The sequence below is a fragment of the Haliotis cracherodii genome, unplaced genomic scaffold (genome assembly GCF_022045235.1).
Source record: "Haliotis cracherodii isolate W230 unplaced genomic scaffold, xgHalCrac1.p SCAF_4, whole genome shotgun sequence".
NCBI classification, from domain to species: domain Eukaryota; kingdom Metazoa; phylum Mollusca; class Gastropoda; order Lepetellida; family Haliotidae; genus Haliotis; species Haliotis cracherodii.
In genome coordinates this window covers 38,019,224-38,038,538 of record NW_027266297.1, presented here as the reverse complement: position 1 = coordinate 38,038,538, position 19,315 = coordinate 38,019,224, and the positions used below count along the sequence as shown (strand labels likewise).

Sequence of the window (19,315 nt, the reverse complement as noted above, 5' to 3'; positions counted from 1 at the left end):
ATTTAGATGTAAGCTACGTTTATAAAGAACACGCTTATAACGAACTGACCGATATAACGAACTTATTTTTTAGTCCCGGTCATTTGTTGTATATATGCTGTGTATATGCTTATAACGAACTACGGTTATTACGAACTAAAATTTGTGGTCCCTTTGTGTTTGTTATAACCGTAGTTTGCTGTATACCAAAGTCTTTCACAAACTGGAAGGATCGGGCGATATTGTCCTCTGTCAATGCAAACTCATTGGTCTTGATTTTAGATAAACCAACTCGAAAAATGGCAGAATAAAAGTAAGTTACAAATACAGCTTATTGTATTTAATTGTTTTAGAACAAAGTGCAGAATTCTTTATAATATTAAGTATAATTATCATGAGAATAGCTGCAGGTTAAGTGAAGCCTCGCTTTCTCAAAGTTTTTTTTTATTGGTTCCGGCATTATCCTTACCTGCGTTAAAGGGGAAGTGTACACGCAAAAATCACTTTCTTTCTTTTTCTAAACAAAACGCAATTTTAGAATTAGTTAGTATCTGTGTTTGAAAATATACACTCATTTTTTTTCACAGTGAAAGTAGGAAGCTCACAATAGTGTGAAAGTGATATGCCGTTATGAGGCCTTCGTTTTACGAGCGAAATAGGCCTGAGTTATCCCCCTTAGATTATGACGTAATTGGTGCCAATTCAACTGGGTCCCTGTCTATTCTCAACGCAAAAGATATCATTTTTGTCGCTCGTCTCGAACACCGTACGTATTACTAATGTATTTTCAATGCGCATGGGGACTGTGCATCAACGAGGTTCGCTGCATAAACTTACCCCAAACCAAAGTCGTATTTGTTTTTGTTTGTTTTAACTTGTTCAGTTTGTTGGGGGACTACGGTGGGTAAACTTATTTGTATACAGTAGTGGACAAGGTAGAATCTGCCTACATGCGTCATCGAGGCATACCTGGGCGTTAGGTCACGGGTTTACCTGGGTCGTGGGCAGCGCGCCACGCTCAACTGGGAATGTACACAGGTATGTTGATATAATACAAACTTGTATGCAGACTGTTAGTCAACTATTGATTCACAGGGAGTCCATAACTTGTCATGATATACAATGTGCTACAGGACCATTTGTGACTTTGTGGACCTATGTTTATCCAGAACGCTTGAACAGATTCCGTTGCAATAAAGAGCACTTGAAAAGCTGTCAATATGTCTTTGCATACCACGCGCAATATATACGTACATGTATATCATGATATACTAATTCAGTTAAGGCTTGAATATGTAACATTTGATAGGTTCATATTATTCATTATTTTCCATTTGCAGTTGAAATCCACAGTGATGTTTATTTATGCATTTAATGTGTATCCACGTGTATTAAGGTGAGAAAACTGCGCACTACAGTGAGGTATTCGATCACAACGGTGCACTTGCAGCAAGGCAGTAACTTTAGGTTAGCTTGTTTGCATGTACAAAGTAAGTTCCGTGTCACCAGGGTTGCCCATGTAATCAGCAGTAGGTATAGTCTTCTCTGCGCCTGACGGGCCACGCTACCCCGACAGGTGATAAGGTCAGGTGTGGTAGTTACCTGTTACGGGTAGTCGCTCCGAGACACTCGAGGTGGTGTTACCCAGGAGGAAGGCAATATACATCACAATACACTCAGTGGTGATTACGCAGCAACAAACTGCACGGTGAAGGTTATTTGTAGACTAACACTTAAGCCATGAAGACATTTCTTCAAAATAATTGTATTTTCTTTCTTCAAATGGACCTATCCTCTTCTGTTGTTTTTAACATTTCTTTAAAAGAACCTTTCCTTTTCTGCTGGTTTCATACAGGGAACTAGATTTGGTTTAGTTTGATCTAGACTTGCCTTGGCTTTAGTAATATATATATAATTCCAGTCATGGCGCAGGACGAGGTTATATATTACTAAGAACGTTCTACGACTAACAAGCGTTGCTAGTTTAATACAATAATACTGATTTGTATTTATATTGTTTCCCTTGGCCACGCCAGAAACCTATGATTGTGGGTTCGAATCCCGGTTCGCCCTGATTATGTTTCTAGGTTTGTCAGCACCTCGTGGGTTTCACCGAAGTGGTAAACGTCTGAGACCTGCATCACTTCGGGCTTTCTTCCCACATTAAGCCGACACGCCGTGATATAGCTGGAATACTGTTGAAAGCGGCGTTAAACCCAACTCACTCACTTACTCACTATTTATATTGTTTATATTGTATTTATATTATTATTAATATTATTTTTATGAGAAAAAACACACTACATAACAATTTTAATTAGTATAGTCAGTAGGTTTTTTAAGGTCTACAAATATTTGGGGATAGTATTGTTCAGCAACGTGGGGATTCAAGGTTAGAATCATAGGCCCCTGAACCAGGACAGTGATGTTACTGAAACACTGGACCCCCATATATAAATACTATCTTGCTTCAGGGGCCTGTGGTTGGCATAGGTCCCCAGCAACCTATATGTTGATCGAACAGGCGACTGAAGGGGTCGGATGACACGGTGACATGGTTGGTTGTCTTTCTATCCCATCTTCCCGAGGCAAGGGAGTTTACTGACTCAAAAAGTCCAGTTTCCAGTGGACTTTTAGAGTCAGTTATCCCCCTTGCCTCGGGAAGATGTTGTATCCCGACGACATGGATCGTCGCTAATAAAATCAATCACTGGATTGTCTGCTCTATTTGTTATTTAGAGACCGCCGTCACACAGGAATATTGCTGTGTGCGGCGTTAAACAACAAAAACAAAAACAATTTTTTGTAATGTTTAATGAGAATGACCAGGTTGTCGTCACACAGCTACATACATGGGAACTAACATGTGCATGGGGCTCCCCAGGTTACAGAAAGTCCCACCACACTGACACGTTGAGATCAGTTATGTCACGAAGCCCCGTCGAATGTGAACAAGTGTATCAGCGATTACCAGGCTACCTCCGATATGTAAATGATTAAGCCGTGACTAATCAACCTGTGCTTATCAGTCAGTACTGAGTATAGCGTGAAATCCTATCACTTTCCATACCACTATTGCAGGTGCGGGTTCACATGTACATATATGCAATCATCATACCGAAAAAAATAACGCAAATTCGTAAATAAGTAATACGTTATTACTCTATGTATATTTGTTGCTTAACGCCACACTCAGCATTGTTCCAGCTATCTGAGTAAAGCATGTTTCTACAACTCTGTATTAGTGATTTCCTCAGGTGTATAGGTAATATAGATACAAGAGTCCAGATATTTGTGCTTGTCAAAACTCCTTGATATACACAAGATCTTTCGCCGTTCAACTGCTCTCCAGGTATATGTTACACCAAATCTGTGCAACTACCCACTGCGTGCGTGTATTGGGAAGGCCATCCGTCCAATGGGTGCAATGGACAATACAGCTTGCCTAATGCAGGCGTAGCAGGGCGTGGAGTTATCCCACAGATGACTTCCTTACCTTGTCAGCTTCCTGACGGGGTTAACCTCTTTGGGCATGTCGACAAGGCGTCCGACCTCGGATCGGAAGGTCCGTGGTTCGAATCCCATCACTGGACTCGGAAATTTTATGGCCGCTGCACAGGCAATGGACAGTGACAGTTGCACAGATTGGGTGTAACATATATATTAACTGTCTTAGAGAATATGTAGATTGCTCTTGAGGATGGTTAAGTATGGATAACTTTAGATGCAGCAAATAAGAAAGTGAGTTTGGACTGAGTTTTTCAGTTCTGTAACTGTGTGTATATATAATAGGCAGCGTACGAGGTCTACATCATGAAGCATACCGTACTTGCACTCTCCCACCCAGAGTGCCTTGCGGTCAACCAAGTGTACTGCAAAGTCGTCATTGAGCCGGAGTGTGCACGACCGTTCTAGGTGAAACACTTGATAACGGACATGGTGCTGGCAAACCAAGGGTCATAACTGGGCGAATCTATGGCTAAAACAACGTCCAGCGGATCCTGGTACAGTGGTTGTTGCCATGTGTCTTGTGGCTGGTCATTTGTACGTTACATATCTCCTGCTACATTATTTTGTAAACGCATTTTCTATTTTCTATGTTGTTGTTGTTGATGATGATGATGATGATGATGATATCCATGATGTATGTCTGGAGAGGTTCCGGAAAGCAATGGGTGTTTTTTCCCAATCCATGGACAATGAAAATATGTTTAAATCAAATCAAATAAGACCGCTGGTCCGCCATCCGTGCCCCCGAACATGTCCGACGGTAAAACGTATTAGGACTTAGTGTCAGTGAAGGCAGGTGCGTGTCGTTCTATATAGACAGGTCACGGGGTTCACATACAGTGAGGACCCAGGAAGTCCTAAGCTCACTGTGGGGTAAGATCACCCGTCCCTACATAAGTACAGGATTGGTATTGAGACACGTATTGTCGACAACCAGTGTCTAAGATGCAGTAATCTACACAGCTGTCATAAGCCATAAAACAGGTGGGTGCGGGGGGTGATTTAGATTTTCCTTATCATGCCAAATAAATGAATTATATTAAAGAATTTACGATTGACTTAGCAAAGTAGTTCATGAAAGCTAATCCCAATACAAAAGCATAGATGTATTGGTGTAAAAGGCGTGTCTATGTCTCTCAGCCAAGACGTATGTCTACCCCTTCACTGGTAATTATACACGATACAGACGCGAAGCCAGCAGAACGTTAATCATCCGGGGAATATAATTAACGGTCACAATAACTGTGATTATATCATTTCCTATGACACTTATATAGGATACTTTACGCTGGCAGATTCCCAACAAGACTCGGAGCCTGACCACCCGACCCTATACAGTTGCCTCTTACGACAAGCATATTCGCCTTTTAGGTCAAGCATGGCTTGATGAAGACCTATTCTAACCTTCACGGGTCGAGTGCAGAATTGACTCCAGTATATTTGTTGAGCTGATGGAGGTATAACCGTAAACCGTGTACATACTGTGTAAGCCCGCGTAGCCCCAGTCGAGGTAGATACTGTTGGTAGGTGCAATGGTGGCCCAGTTGTCAAGGCAACGCAATTCGCTCGGCACAGTTGTCTCTTAGACGTGCCAGAAACCTGTGATGGTGGGTTCGAATCTGTTGGTCATGCTTGCTGACTTGGTTGATCCATGACAACGCACCCCAATTGCGTAGATCAATGCCCATGGCGTCAGTCACTGGATTATGTTGTCCCTGATTATATACAGACACCCATGCAGCTGAAATATTGACCTCACTAATCATCCGGAAGTTTAAACAGAAACTGTAATAGACACACCAGAACATCTACAGACATACAAAGGTGATACCTAAACTTACGACCCGTGGAGATCCGGGGTAGAATATGTCTTCAGCTACCCATGCTTACCGTAAATGGCGACTATGCTTGTCGTAAGAGGCGACTAACGGGATCGGGTGGTCAGGCTCGCTGACTTGGTTGATGCATGTCATCGTATCCCAATTGCGTGGATCGATGCTCATGATGTCAATCACTGGATTGTCTGGTCCAGACTCGATTATATACAGACCGCCGTCATATAGCGGGAATATTGCTGAGTGCGGCGTTAAACAACAAACAAACCAAACCATACCTTAACTCACGTTACTGGGCCAACATCTAAAAACATAAATGTATGCCATTGTCTCGAGCCCAACGTATGATCACGCCATGATGTGTGCAGCAATCGCCGATCGAGTTACGCCACAGATGATGCGTTAAAACCCATTGGAAGACGTGAACCTACTGGTCCATGGCATCCTCGGGTCAATAGCCTTATACATCTGACTACCAACAATCACTCAGGCAGAAGTGATGGTCTCTCGTCTCTTTATTGAAATGTTCTTTTTTTTTTCAAAGTGACCAAATTGTCGGCAGTATTTGTCTGTCGTCGTAATCCGTTTGGTAATGTTGCTGTTATATACTATACTGCGATTGTTCTGTGTAAGATGGATGACCAATGTTTATATTTTGTTTTAGATTTCAAGATGGCGTCTGGCGGCTTGATAACACAAAGAATGGAAAACACGCTTTCCGTCCAGGTAACTCTGTCACTTGGCTTTAACCCCCTTTAAACATTGCACTGTCAACGCTCCAGATGATTGTGCATGGGGGGACCCCCCAAGCGACGCAAATATGTTTTACACACACACACACACACACACACACACACACACACACACACACACACACACACACACACACACACACACACACACACACACACACACACACACACGCCGTAAAAGAGATCGTTATAAATGTTTATTAATGTAGATTATGTTAATGTGTTTAAGAGGCTATAGTCAGACTGGGTATCCGGGCCACTGAATATGTGAATGACTCAGCAGGATTTCTAATGGTTATGTCATCGTTAGCCATTTGCACATAAGTCATGTAAATGAGTTTCATTATTGAACTTCAACCTAAATGAAAATGACCCGTTTTTGTTCAGTTAATCTGCATATACTGTGTACTGTGGAGTACCGCATTTCCTCCAATGAAATCCACATATGTCAGGAAAGTTCCAAACTTTCAAAAATATCTGTTAAATAGAGGTAAGTTCAAATCCCATGTCGGTCCTAAAACATTCACAAAAACAAGAGTTATTGACCATGTTTGGATTCTGGGTTAGAATTGATCCCATGTAACCTATGCTTGTTGTAAGAGGCGACAAAATGGATCCGTTGGTCTGGCTCGGCAACCTGGTTGATTGCATCTCATCTATCCAAGCATCGTGGATCGTTGCTCATTATGACAATCACTGGACTGTCTGGTCCATACGTACTCGCCGTCTTCGTATAGCTGGAATATTGCTGAGTGTGGCGTTAAACAACAAACCAACAAAATTAATAAAATGCCCAAGTGAGTACGGGTTTTTGTATTAGCAATATCACACGGGGGCATTACAAATCAAGAGAAATGAGTTGTACTTTCTATTTGGCTTCCAGGACCACTTGAAGGTTCATGGTACCGGCATCACCCCTCGACCAGATTCAAGAGCAGCTGATAATGGGAGTGCCAGTAGTGTTGACGTCACTTCCGCTTCCTCATCAAGGCCGTCGTCTGCTTCTCTTGAAATGGCGCCAGGTGAGGCGTTCAACGTGTTACAGAGTGTTATTACCATGAACAAGGCACTCGAGGGACAAATTGATGCCTTAAGACTACGGCTGGATGTTGAGGCCAAGCATCATACCTCAGAGAACGAAAGAATCGTCAAAGAAAAGACTCGAGAAATTGAGAAGAAGGAAGACGAGATAGGTAGCTTAAAGGACTCCTTGATCAACAGAGATGAAAGGATAAGCGTGTTGGTCAAATGCAGTGGTGAAAAGGATAAGATTATAAAGGAAAAATCAGGGGAGTTGAATGAGCTCAAGAAGCTTGTGAAACAAACCGAGGAGTATGCTGGGAAACTATTCAAACAGGTCAGTAGGCTGCGTGACGACAAGCGGCACCTAGAATCAGATACTTTGTATAAAGAACAAAACAATGAGATACATAAGTTACGCGAGGAGCTGAAAGAGTTGAAAGACAAGTGTGCCACCATGGAGACGGAACTGGAACGTGCCAAAAACATCATCACTCAACAGAATATGAAACTCGCCCAGTTTGAAGGGGAGAAGAACGAGATGGTGAGGAACTTCAAGGAGGAACTGGACAAGGCATCCAGGGCCATGAGACAAGAGGTGGAGAGGATGAGGGAGGTCATGAACCAGAACTATGAGGAGATGAGGAACTTACGGGAGCAGAACAGAGAAATGCATAGTGATGTGAAAGATATCAAGGACCTCATCATGAAGGGGAAGACGCCAAGGGAAGACGTGGAGGAGGAAGCTACTCCAGCAAAGCCATCCACCAACAACATCAACATGAGCACGTATATCTTAGCTCCTTCTAAAACCCCAAATCCCCCCAAAAGAGGACAGAGTCCCAATCCTCCAAGAAGAACTCTGGATCATCTTAATCAAAACGTTTCCCGGCCCCAGGCAAGCCATAGCCCGTTAATCCGGTCGAACAGTAGAGCCGCCATGGCCTCCAGAACCTCCCACATCCGGGCATCACAGGGTGGGACGGGTAGGTCTTCCGGGTCGGTGGCCAGTAGCAATGCTAGTCAAGCTGGACTTCCGCCCATACGTTACGGCCTAAAGGAGACCACCAGGTGGCAATCTGCCGCCATTCCAGAGAGAGCGTCTAACCAAAGATTAGGGGCAAAATCAGCAAAGAGGGGTTCAGCTGTGACCAGGAAATGACCTCTGTAGAAAGACGTTTAGATTAACTCTATTTTGTTGGTTACGATATGTTGTTGAGAAAGTTGTGATACGCTTTAAACACTGAATGTCCTACAGTTAATGGTGCGGAAAATTGGATCCGAATTCGTATACACAGTTACTACGTATACTGCACCAAGAATATGTGTCAGGAATCAGGGATGTGTGTTTCACTGCATCAGGAACACTAGTCTAATGTCAACGTCCTTGAGTGCATCGTTCGCGTAGCAACCTTCTTATTTGAGGCTACTAAGCTGTTGAAAGTTACCTATGATTTTAGGATTTCAGTTTTAATGAAAGTTATTCCTTTCAGGAGTTCTTGAATGGCATTTGGGTGTGGTACATTAGTCATCAAGGTATTGTTGAACGCATTGCCTTGATAGGTGAACTTCAGAAAGTAGTCTTTCATTCACGGATGGATAATGTGACATGTCTTAGTGACAGTGACATGTCTTAGTGACAGTGACATGTCTTAGTGACAGTGACCTGTTTTGTTCAAATGACAATGTCGAGTTGGTCACTGAATAATGAATAAAGTGGTGTCATGGCCCTGCTGTCTGGGCTACTAAAGACAGCAGGTCTTCGCTTTCCGAGGGTATGTAGACTCGTCTCTCTGTGACAATGTGAAACATACCACCGAGTCTCCAAAGACACATTTCCGACCTTGCTTTTTTATTTTGGGCTTAGTTTTGGTGTGTCAAGTGCTTATTCCTGTGGTGACCAAAGTGGGCCTGGGTAAAAGAAGGGTGCTTAGCTGCTGGTGTTATGTCAACATTGTACAAAGATACACTGAAACCTCGTTAGACCGGATCCTGTTAATCTGGAAACCACGTCTCGACAGCAAAGGATTGCTTTTCGACAATTTAGGTCTGCAACAACACATACGACCGCGAGTGCGACATCACGTACGGTCAACGGAGACTCGATCACTTGTAAACACATTCATGTACACAACACATTGTACACTGTAGGTATACGTGTATTTTGTTGTTGAATCTTGAAACGAAACCCGTGTAACACGGTATAATGTACAGTGGGATGACCACCCAACCTTAAGTATCGGAGTAAACTGTAATGAAAGAAGGCCAGCAGGAGCAGAACCCGGATCTCACCACACCACTCTCCCAGCATCCCGCGTATTCTGGTAGGCATCTAGTCTTCTGTATGTGGAGGCATTATGATGGTCTGTGATATATTAATGTTGTATAGCTTGTACCAAACTATTTAAACAATCTTTGCTATTTATAGTATAGACCTTGCATAATTATTATCTTCAACACCGATTTAAAACGCCTCATTGCAGTCACGCCCGCACATTCTAGAGCACGCTTGGTGTTCATGTCTGCAAGTGCATGCGATGGGGTAGCCTAGTGGTTAAAGCGTTCGATCGTCACTCCGAAGGCTCGGTCCGATCGTTCACATCGTAAACTGGTTTACAATAGTACTCAAAAGAAGTTAAAGGACACCCGATATGTTCTGATATGACTATAGCTGGGGATGAACATTTGATGGAGGGGGCTGGGATATTATCGAAAACAATAAATTGTCGCCGAAAATTGTTATAAAACATAATTATGCTTCAGACCGTTGAAAAGAAAATTGCTTGCCACAAAAATTGCATTGCTGCAAGATGTTATTCTTAAAACAAAATTCAGGCTCGTAGTATTAAATAGAAATATATCTGATTTTGTAGTTGTCGATGTAAATATATAATCTGGTACAAAATCCTAGCCAGAATATCAAACGGTCGGTCCTTCTTTGTCATACACAAAGTAGTAGTATTCAGCTTCATGTCTACATAGGTTCGGTCGCATTTCGATAAATTGTCTCTGAGAATCGCAAAATTAGGTCTGATGCCGGTGTTCTAATCCCTGATCTAATGTTGAGTAGTATATTTCCAGAAGATTTTGAAGTTTGGGATATGTGTATTTATAGACCATAACTTATTTCTAGGAGCATATGCCTTTGGTTAACATGTTGTTTCGACACGTCTCACGTTCCGGTGAGGAGTAAGGAAGAAGTGTTGTTTATCAATATTAACCGATGAGGAGTAAGGAAGAAGTGTTGTTTATCAATATTAACCGATGAGGAGTAAGGAAGAAGTGTTGTTTATCAATATTAACCGATGAGGAGTAACGAAGAAGTGTTGTTTATCAATATTAACCGATGAGGAGTAAGGAAGAAGTGTTGTTTATCAATATTAACCGATGAGGAGTAACGAAGAAGTGTTGTTTATCAATATTAACCGATGAGGAGCACGGTTCCAAATAGTGACCGTAAAAATGAAAGCATGGACAATATTTTAAAGTCAGAACTTTGTATGATTGATTATGCTGGTGCTCTTTGCATTCACGTATTTGCCTATATGATCAAACAAGTCTGTATGTATATTTTATAAATAATAAATTAAAAACATAATGAGATGATGTTTTGTTTTGCGTTCTGTTAGATCATCTGAGGAACAACACGTTTTCCCGGGAGCATGCAGAATGTTTATTAAATTATTCGTCTTGCGCATGATACGTGCATAACGTTAATTTGTTCCTCGTCTCACCCAGACAAGTTATACCAGTGCGGCCTGTAGATTATCGGATCTCGGCTAGGCAAATCAGTGGTTGTTAGCATGATGATGCATTCTGAAATAGCCGTCACAGATCCTGCCCACTGCGTGGATACTTCAGCTCTGACAAGCTTGAGAGTCAAGTCTCGGAGCCAAACTACCCCATCCATTAAGTCGCATCGAAGGACACGCATAGGTTGCTGGAACCTATTCTAACCTAAATTCAAATGAATCATATGCGGATCCAGATGGGTACACGGGGAGGGGTACAGGGTGCCCACCCCCACAATTTTGAAAACCCAATGCAGTGTTTTGTAGTAAAATTATCTCCCTTTTGAAATGCTGGATCCGTCCCTGTAAATGAATGGGGTTGGCAAGAAGCAGTTTACGAAAGCCATGGGAACACCATCCAATAGGAAGAGAATTTATTGGTGTCAACTTCTCTATTATTACGGAGAACAACATGTTTCGGAGTATACGCTTACTCCTTCAACATGGGAATCGGGTAAGCATACACTCATAAACTCCGAAACGTTGTGTTCCCCATTATAAAGAAGTTGACATCCATAAACTCTCTCCCACATGTGTATCACTTCTAAATGTCTTTCAAAGACTTGATACCATGAAGGGATCAGAGACACATGAACTGACTCATATCACAACCAAACAAACTGACATTTTACTAAAAATTTATTCATGTATACCTACATAAATACAAACATACATAGAAAGTGTCACAAACTGACTGAAATGAACACATGTCGATAAACAGTATCTGAATAGAAGTGGAAACAACTAAAAACAAGAAGTCTCATGCTTGATGTATGGACGCTTAAACCTTCTGCTTCCGTGACATCATGATCCCTATCTCACACCTACCTGTCTGGAATACATTGACTAGATCGGTAGGAATCCAAGCAGAGTTGGAAGATTAGGGCCTTCTTTGTGTTCTCTAATTTGAGTGGGTATGGTTTCATGCTGCGTTTAGCCTGCAATACTAGAAGTGGGCTACACACATTGTACCCTTGTGGGGAATCGAACCAGGTCTTGGTGTGACCAGCCAAGCTTAACTTGAATTGTCAACATGATTGAGTTGAAATGAGTGGACAAATTACCCCTAGAACAGTGTTCTATCACCATATGTCAGCTTACAGTATGATGAAAGCCACAAGTAGCACAGTTATATTGTTAATTGGAAGTGCTGACCGACCAAGGATGACAATAATTTGGTGAAGCTGGGCTTCAAACCAATGACCAGAAGATCCTGGCTCAACCTCAAGACCACTCAACATGATTGCAGAGAAGGAAAAGTGATCGAATGGTACACTATCATATGTTTGGAGACTCACTTTCATGCTATATAAAGTTCTTCCCAACTGATCACAGTGACTTGAGTGACTATAGTTTTTTGAGAACAGATTACTCACACGACACAAGCATTGGGCAAAGGTAGTTTCCAACTGAATGCATGTTCATTACATACTAGGCAGAAAACAACATGACACATCCCCAAAAGCAACTATGTAGTCCAAATGGACATATCCCATCTGCCCGAAAAATGAGTTTCAAGTATATCCCTGCATGTCAGCTAAACAGGAGGAAGTGAGTGAGTGACTGAGCTCGGGCATGGTGCATACAATCCAGTGATCTTAATCAGGGGAAATCTGGAATTCAAACCCATGATCACAGATCCTGGCATGCCCAAGGGAAGTAAGATAATGACAGAAGTTGCTCCTAGGCTAGAGAAGGGCGTGTAAAATATCTTTTTTCTGATCTTGTTATTCAACACATTATCTCGGAGTGAGTACTGTCTTTTGCTTCTTCTAGCAGCATCCCAGCAATATGTCATCTGGGGCCACCAGAAATGGGCTTCATGCATTTTACCTATGCTAGGATTCAAGCATGAGCCTTTGCCTTGATGAGTAAATGCCTTAACCACTAGGCTAACCTACTGACTCTATAACTTATGATGAAAATTCAGAGCAAATATTACATTAAAATACGGTACAGGTGATACGCTCACAAATGTGTATGTAAGAATTATCCATGCAATAACATATTAAAAGGAAACCAAAACTTCCCTTCACTTAGACTTCATATAACATCATTTACACCATGGAGAATGTTTTTTCTTTGGTTGGAGTCCAACTGTCGGAGGATCATAGGCGTGATGACATCTTAACCTGACTTCTGTATTTAATAATCCCGATAAGAATAAGCAACAAATAATACACCAAATTGTCATCAGCATGGAAATTATGTTGGAACAGTATGAGCAACCCTATATCCCGGCTTGATAGCAGTGTTACGTACAGTACAGACCTGTGACAAGGTAACTAGTGATAGTCCAGACACTGAGTAAGTGAGTGAGTATGGTTTTACGCCGCTTTCAGCAATATTCCAGCAATATCACGGCAGGGGACACCAGAAATGGGCTTTACACATTGTGCCCATGTCGGGAATCGAACCTGGGTCTTCGGCGTGATGAGTGAACGCTTTAACCACTAGGCTACCCGACCGCCCCCCAGACACTAAGTCTGGAAACCTGCCCTTCGCACAATTACTGCTTGGATCATCTACATACACACAAGGGACATTACTATGTATTAATAATTCATTAACAAAGCAGATTCGATTCAGCCCAATGTTTCTCATTCAAGCAGGCTCCTTTAACACTTTCTTTGAAACTGGAACCAAATGGTTCTCAGGGGTAGACACAATGAGTTAAATTGATCAAGTTCACACCTCAATTCAGACCAGTGAAATATACAAAAATAACTAGTTTTTGTTTTTAAGGAAATGTAGTCCTTCCAGGTTCTGACTAGCGAGAGGCCATGTCTGAAACATTAATGGATGTCTACTGAAACATAAATCTCCCTGTCTACTAACATGACTAATGCAAAGAATGAAACCAGGGTGTAGTAGCCTGAAACTGACATTGTTTCAATGGACCCTTAAAAACTTGTACATCAGAATGGAATGTCCATTTATTGAAAATATAATGAAAAACCTTTTTGTTACATCTTACACATCCACTTCAGTAGGACCCTCAATCCCTTAATAAACATGAAAAATTACAAATGTCAAGTCCAAGATATACATCAGGGTTAACTGCCCTCGAAGCAAAACAAATTTAAAACAAATCAGAAAAACAACAATAATTATTATAATCGATCAAGTCAAAATCATTATGAGATCTGAAAGAATTTTCTCAAAGGTAACTATTTCTCTTCCCAACAGACATGTGTTAGAATGATTTCTTTTACAAAGACATTTTAAATAAATTTGAATCAAAACCTGATTATACAATTACTGATAACAAAATGCTGATGACAAAACTTGCTTTACTTTGAGTAAGAAAACAAGGAAATGATTCATCATTACTTCAACTCATAGGGGCTTCACAATAAACTGATGCATCAAAGCATCACAAATTCTCATCTGACGATACAATACACAATATGCCTAATCATGTATCAATTTTCAAAAAGGAATATTTACAAAGTGTTGTAAAAAACGTGCCTGACTACAAAGGCAAGTGTAACTTTATCATCTAACATGAAACAAAATGCTACATCTGACTGCAAATTGTTATTACATGTAGAACAAGCCAAAATTCTTGGTTGATAGCAACAGCCCATTGTCAGGCTGAGAATGGCACGGAAGAACACAAATTACGTATACTACTCAAATGAGGTTAAAGAACATGATTTTTTCATATGACAAAAGGTAAACTGTCATGGCTTGTGGGTATTGCAACACACAGCCTTCCAATTGTGGATGTTCTTTAACTTGTTTTGAGTAGAAAATAATGACACATATTGTATCATGATTTAAGCATTGTGATACCTATTGATATATGAGGTAGGCATATTGTGACACATCCAGTAATTAACATGCAGTGGTATGAGGTTCACTGAACAAATGTCCTATACTACAAGCACTGTCACTGCTTTTGATTACACCTCTATTGCCTGTACATCTTGTAATTACATATAAACACATAGCACTTACAGGTCAATAAACTCTGGATATGACCATCAAGGAGCTGGCATGACTATTAGTGAGTGAGTTGGGTTTAACGCCGCTTTTAACAGTATTCCAGTTATATCGAGACGTGTCAGCTTAATATGGGAGGAAAGCCTGAAGTGATGCAGGTCTCAGACGTTTACAACTTCAGCACATAGGTGTGGTACTGACAAACCTAGAAACTGTCAATGCCTATTAAAAACTTGTTACATGGTCATTTCATTTTTGTTGGAGACATAATATTTTTTTGTCACTGCCTAAAGACATTGAGAACAACAAAAAACAAAAACAATTTCAGAACACTCAGTATTCCATATCATGATCCATATATTCTCAAGTAGCAATAAGATGATTTCATGCATACCATATTCACTGTATTAAGCATGCTGCTTCAATAAGCGCTTACCTTTGTCAATTTTTACAAAACCACAAAACCAATTTCAAAACATCCAGTATGTCCTGTGAACATGTTTACTATGTGTAAAGCTCATGCAAACATATTTTTTCCTGCATTCCTGCTAATTAAATGGTTAGTCCCTAAAGTGAACCAGTATGTAGTAACAGTGTAATATTTGTGTTCTCGTATGGAATGATTGAATAGTACAAATAGGATACATAGCCAAATAAGCACTAACCACTCTCTTTGCACTTTGATCTATATCAAGCTTCAGGCACTAGTTTCATTGACAACTGACTACCTTCAGTTCACCAAAATGTAATCAGTATGACAGTATATTCAGGGATTTATCTAGGATTCCAAACTAAGTGCGCTTGACACACAAATCTAGAAACAAAATCAATATTCTTTTTCAAATAAGTTCCTATTTTCATAAATTCAGAGTAATTTAACACTTAATCGTAACATTCCATTCAATGCAATAATGTTAAACTAAGCTTTAAAGCCCCTTCCATCATATTGGTCATGTTATCAATGTATTACAAGCCACCGCTACAAAGCCATAAATTAGTTATGATAATAACACTATGAATGGAGACATGTTTAATTCTAATTTGTGACTTTTAACAGACATTTGCTGCAGACTTGGGACAAATATCAGGTTCTAAGCAGGTCTAGATAAATCCCTTATATTGGTAAATGTTTGTCATAAGCATCAACTCACGACAACTAGGTATGTACAGAGTATGCGGAGTTTGTTACCATGGCTGAGCATGTTACAGAGATAATGGCATGATAATATGACAAAGTTCATCCCCTGTGTAGAAGGCAGAGGAACCAAAACAAGAATCACAGAAAAAAATGTCAGTCACACAGCGTTGCCATCACTCAGACCATTAGTATAAATTACACAAGTCAACAAAATAGAATCTCTTCACAACCACGCCATTTGGAACTTGATGTTTTCATGTTGGAATGTCCCCAGGTAAGTCTGCATTGGTGTGGGTCTGGTTCAAGGGGAGGTCACTCCGTCTGCGGTGGTTCTGGAAGGCAAACCAGCCACTTCCTCCAAGAGCTAGGGCACAAATAAAGCCAAGAGCCTGAAACAAGAAGGGACACAATTGCATTCATGTGCAATTTATCAAAAAAATGTTCAATGACTTACAATAAAAACTCAAATCAAATATTCGTTAGGCATTAACTTGTGGTAAACTGGTGCTGACGTTTTCCTTTTTTTTTTCTTTGTGTAAAAAGTGTAATTCATGATGATCATGATCCATATTTCCTTAAGAAGCAATAGAATGATTTCATACATACCGTATTTGCCATATCAAGCACCCTGTTTAAATAAGGGCCCATCTTTGTCAATTTACTGACCACCCAAGGGCTCTTATTATGACACATATGGTAGATACAGTTATAATTTTTCAGTTTCAAACTTCTGCATACATGGTACATTGTATTATGTTTCTCAGGTGAAAAAAAGACATAATCTGACAGTAACTCGAGCCCCTATTGTTCCATTATGTCTGTGATGAGAGGACGGTCTAATGGTCACCTCATCTTGCTCATGTTTGATCACAGAGAAGCATGGCACAAACCATATAAACCAAATAAAAATATAATAATGCATCTAACATACTGAAGATCTATACAAGACCACTTGACTTAACTGTTTGACTACAGCTACTAGGTTTTTGGAAGTCCAAGGACAAGCAGAAAGAAATGTTCTGTTGGACCTCTCGTGATCCAGATTAAACAGTGTGTATAATAATTAATATAGAAATAAATGATTTACCATGATTACCATGTAGGTTGCTAACAGCACACTCAAGTCACACCATTTGATAAATTAAACTGGCCCAGGAAACAGTTCACTAAACTAGGTCAAATAGACCAGACTAATTACTGGCTACCCCTGGTACTGTGAGTATTGAGTGAGTGAGTGAGTTGGGTTTAATGTCCTCTTTAACAGTATTCCAGTTATATCACGGTATGTCAGCTTAATGTGGGAGGAAAGCCCGAATTGATGCAGGTCTCAGATGTTTACCACTTCGGTGAAATCCACGAGAACGGGTATGGTGCTGAGAAACCTAGAAACATAATCGGGGCAAACCGGGATTCGATGTGAGTATTAAATAGCACACTTACCACAGCTCCCTCGAGACTGGAGAAGGTGAGGTCGGCCTCCTTGACAGCAGTTGACTCCCCTAGGTGGGTGATGGACACGCACAGGACTATGGCTGCGATGAAGAGGAGGAGGCTCAACGCAGCATTCAGAATCATATCCTGTAAACAGTAGAAATCATGATACATGATACTTGATACACATGATGGCGTTAGCATGATTTCTCGGAGGTTTCAAATGCTAAAATATCTGCACATCAATTTCATGGAAATTATTTTCCTTGTTTACATAAATCATCACTGAAATTACTGCGAGGATGATGCTTACTAAGTATTTTAAACAATGAAGTTTTGATCACGAGGTTACAATCTGGGTAAGAAGTGGCAGTCATGTGACTGTGCAAGCGGTTCATATTTAGTAGTGAACTTGGTCAATAGTGCTTCAAATACTACATCTGAATACATATAGCCATTTGCAGTCACCTGACTACCAATCCTCGATCAGATTGTAACCATGTGATCAAAACTCAATGACAATGCTTATCACAAGCAAATTAGATATTTCTCAAAAAGCACAAGTTTCTTGTAATTTTGTAATATTGTAATATTCCGTAATGCCGGAATGGCTTAATTTCGCTTTCTTAGTATTAGCGCATATGCAGCTATCTTTGTTAATTAATTATTGCGATATTTCATGATCATATTTCATGTGGCTAGGACCACAGCTGATCACCATGATCAGGGCAGAGATAGATACATATTACAATACAAACTGGTGCATCACCAGTTATATAATGAGTTATACTAAAAACTCATGGACCAAAATAGAGTCAATGTAAAATCAGCATGCTAACTGCCATATGCATGACATCATTTTTTCAAATAAATTTTATTGATTGTTACTCACAACAAGGGGTGACAGGTAAACTGGTTTGATGAGGACAATGAGGCAGAGGACTGCCACACTGAGAAATGTCAGCGTTGACATGCCAACAAAGTACTGTAGATTGTGGAGAACATTGAAGTCACTTCGGTTGAGATCATTGTAGGAAAATCCCTCGCTTCGCCAGCCAGTCACCAAACACACGGCTATTACACTCAAAAGCTGGAAAGTGTCAAAACAACATATTAGATAATCATAATCTGTAATCTAATTAAACAGTTTCTAGTGGTTAATACAGTTTTGTTTCAATTGGTTCTGTAACCATTAGGTCCTATTTGTTTGTTGTTAACGCCACACAGCAATATTCAAGCTATATGACGGCGTCTGTAAATAATCGAGTCTGGATCAGACAATCTGGTGCTTGATATCATGAGCATCGATCACGCAACTGGGATACGATGGCATGTCCTGTTAGTCGCTCTAATGACAAGCTTAATCGCCTCTTACGACAAGCATGTGTTGCCATATTACCTATTCTAACCCGAATTTTCACGGGTCTTCAGGCCCTAGTCACTGACTACTTCATCAATCGTCTTCTCGTAACAATTTCGCCAGAAACTAACAATGATCAGGAAAATCGGAAAATGCGTCAGTATACTGTCAATGGAAATCGTTCACTGTCTTGTTTCATTTATCACGTTTTCTCTAAAATTTCTTCTATTTCATAAACCTTGAGTTGCTGTTCCGAGTTTTACATGGTGCCAATGTTACCAAAAAAAAGACGTTGAGACATGGTTAATCAGGAATGTTTCGGCGCCTTATGTTCACACTAGAGATGTGTTTAGAGTATGCAAATGTTTAAAAACATCATTCAGTGTAACGTTTACTTACAACTTCGATGAGACGAAGTAAATTTGGTGGCAGCACAAAATTACGAATTCGGAAACCTGCCATTTTTCTGAGATATCAAGACTGGTGAAAGTTTCGTATATTCATAAGCATCTTGTTGTGTAATATTATGTTTTCTGAACAGTGATTATTAC

General features: G+C 40.4%; 2 protein-coding genes across 2 annotated transcripts; one reads left to right on the top strand and one right to left on the bottom strand.

The window, feature by feature from the left end:
- The first annotated feature begins 1,007 nt into the window (after positions 1 to 1,007).
- Positions 1,008 to 8,258, top strand: LOC139480515 (plasminogen-binding group A streptococcal M-like protein PAM). The gene is made up of 3 exons (XM_071263608.1): positions 1,008 to 1,017; positions 5,989 to 6,050; positions 6,960 to 8,258. The coding sequence occupies exons 1-3, from the start codon at positions 1,008 to 1,010 to the stop codon at positions 8,256 to 8,258; spliced, it is 1,371 nt and encodes a 456-aa protein (XP_071119709.1).
- A 3,308-nt stretch (positions 8,259 to 11,566) lies between these two features.
- On the bottom strand, positions 11,567 to 19,235 carry LOC139479852 (uncharacterized). The gene is made up of 4 exons (XM_071262751.1): positions 19,164 to 19,235; positions 18,297 to 18,494; positions 17,414 to 17,551; positions 11,567 to 16,362 (listed from the first exon to the last, which is right to left on the bottom strand). The coding sequence occupies exons 1-4, from the start codon at positions 19,224 to 19,226 to the stop codon at positions 16,228 to 16,230; spliced, it is 534 nt and encodes a 177-aa protein (XP_071118852.1). The 5' UTR covers positions 19,227 to 19,235; the 3' UTR covers positions 11,567 to 16,227.
- Between the last annotated feature and the right edge of the window lie 80 nt (positions 19,236 to 19,315).

Bases quoted from the DNA above. Each gene is read 5' to 3' on its own strand.
- LOC139480515 (XM_071263608.1), top strand. The intron at 6,051-6,959 runs GTAACTCTGTCA...TTTGGCTTCCAG, and splicing joins AAAACACGCTTTCCGTCCAG to GACCACTTGAAGGTTCATGG.
- LOC139479852 (XM_071262751.1), bottom strand. From the start codon at position 19,226: ATGGCAGGTTTCCGAATTCGTAATTTTGTGCTGCCACCAAATTTACTT. The intron at 18,495-19,163 runs GTAAGTAAACGT...GACACTTTCCAG, and splicing joins TACTTCGTCTCATCGAAGTT to CTTTTGAGTGTAATAGCCGT. The intron at 16,363-17,413 runs GTAAGTGTGCTA...TTCTTGTTTCAG, and splicing joins CCAGTCTCGAGGGAGCTGTG to GCTCTTGGCTTTATTTGTGC.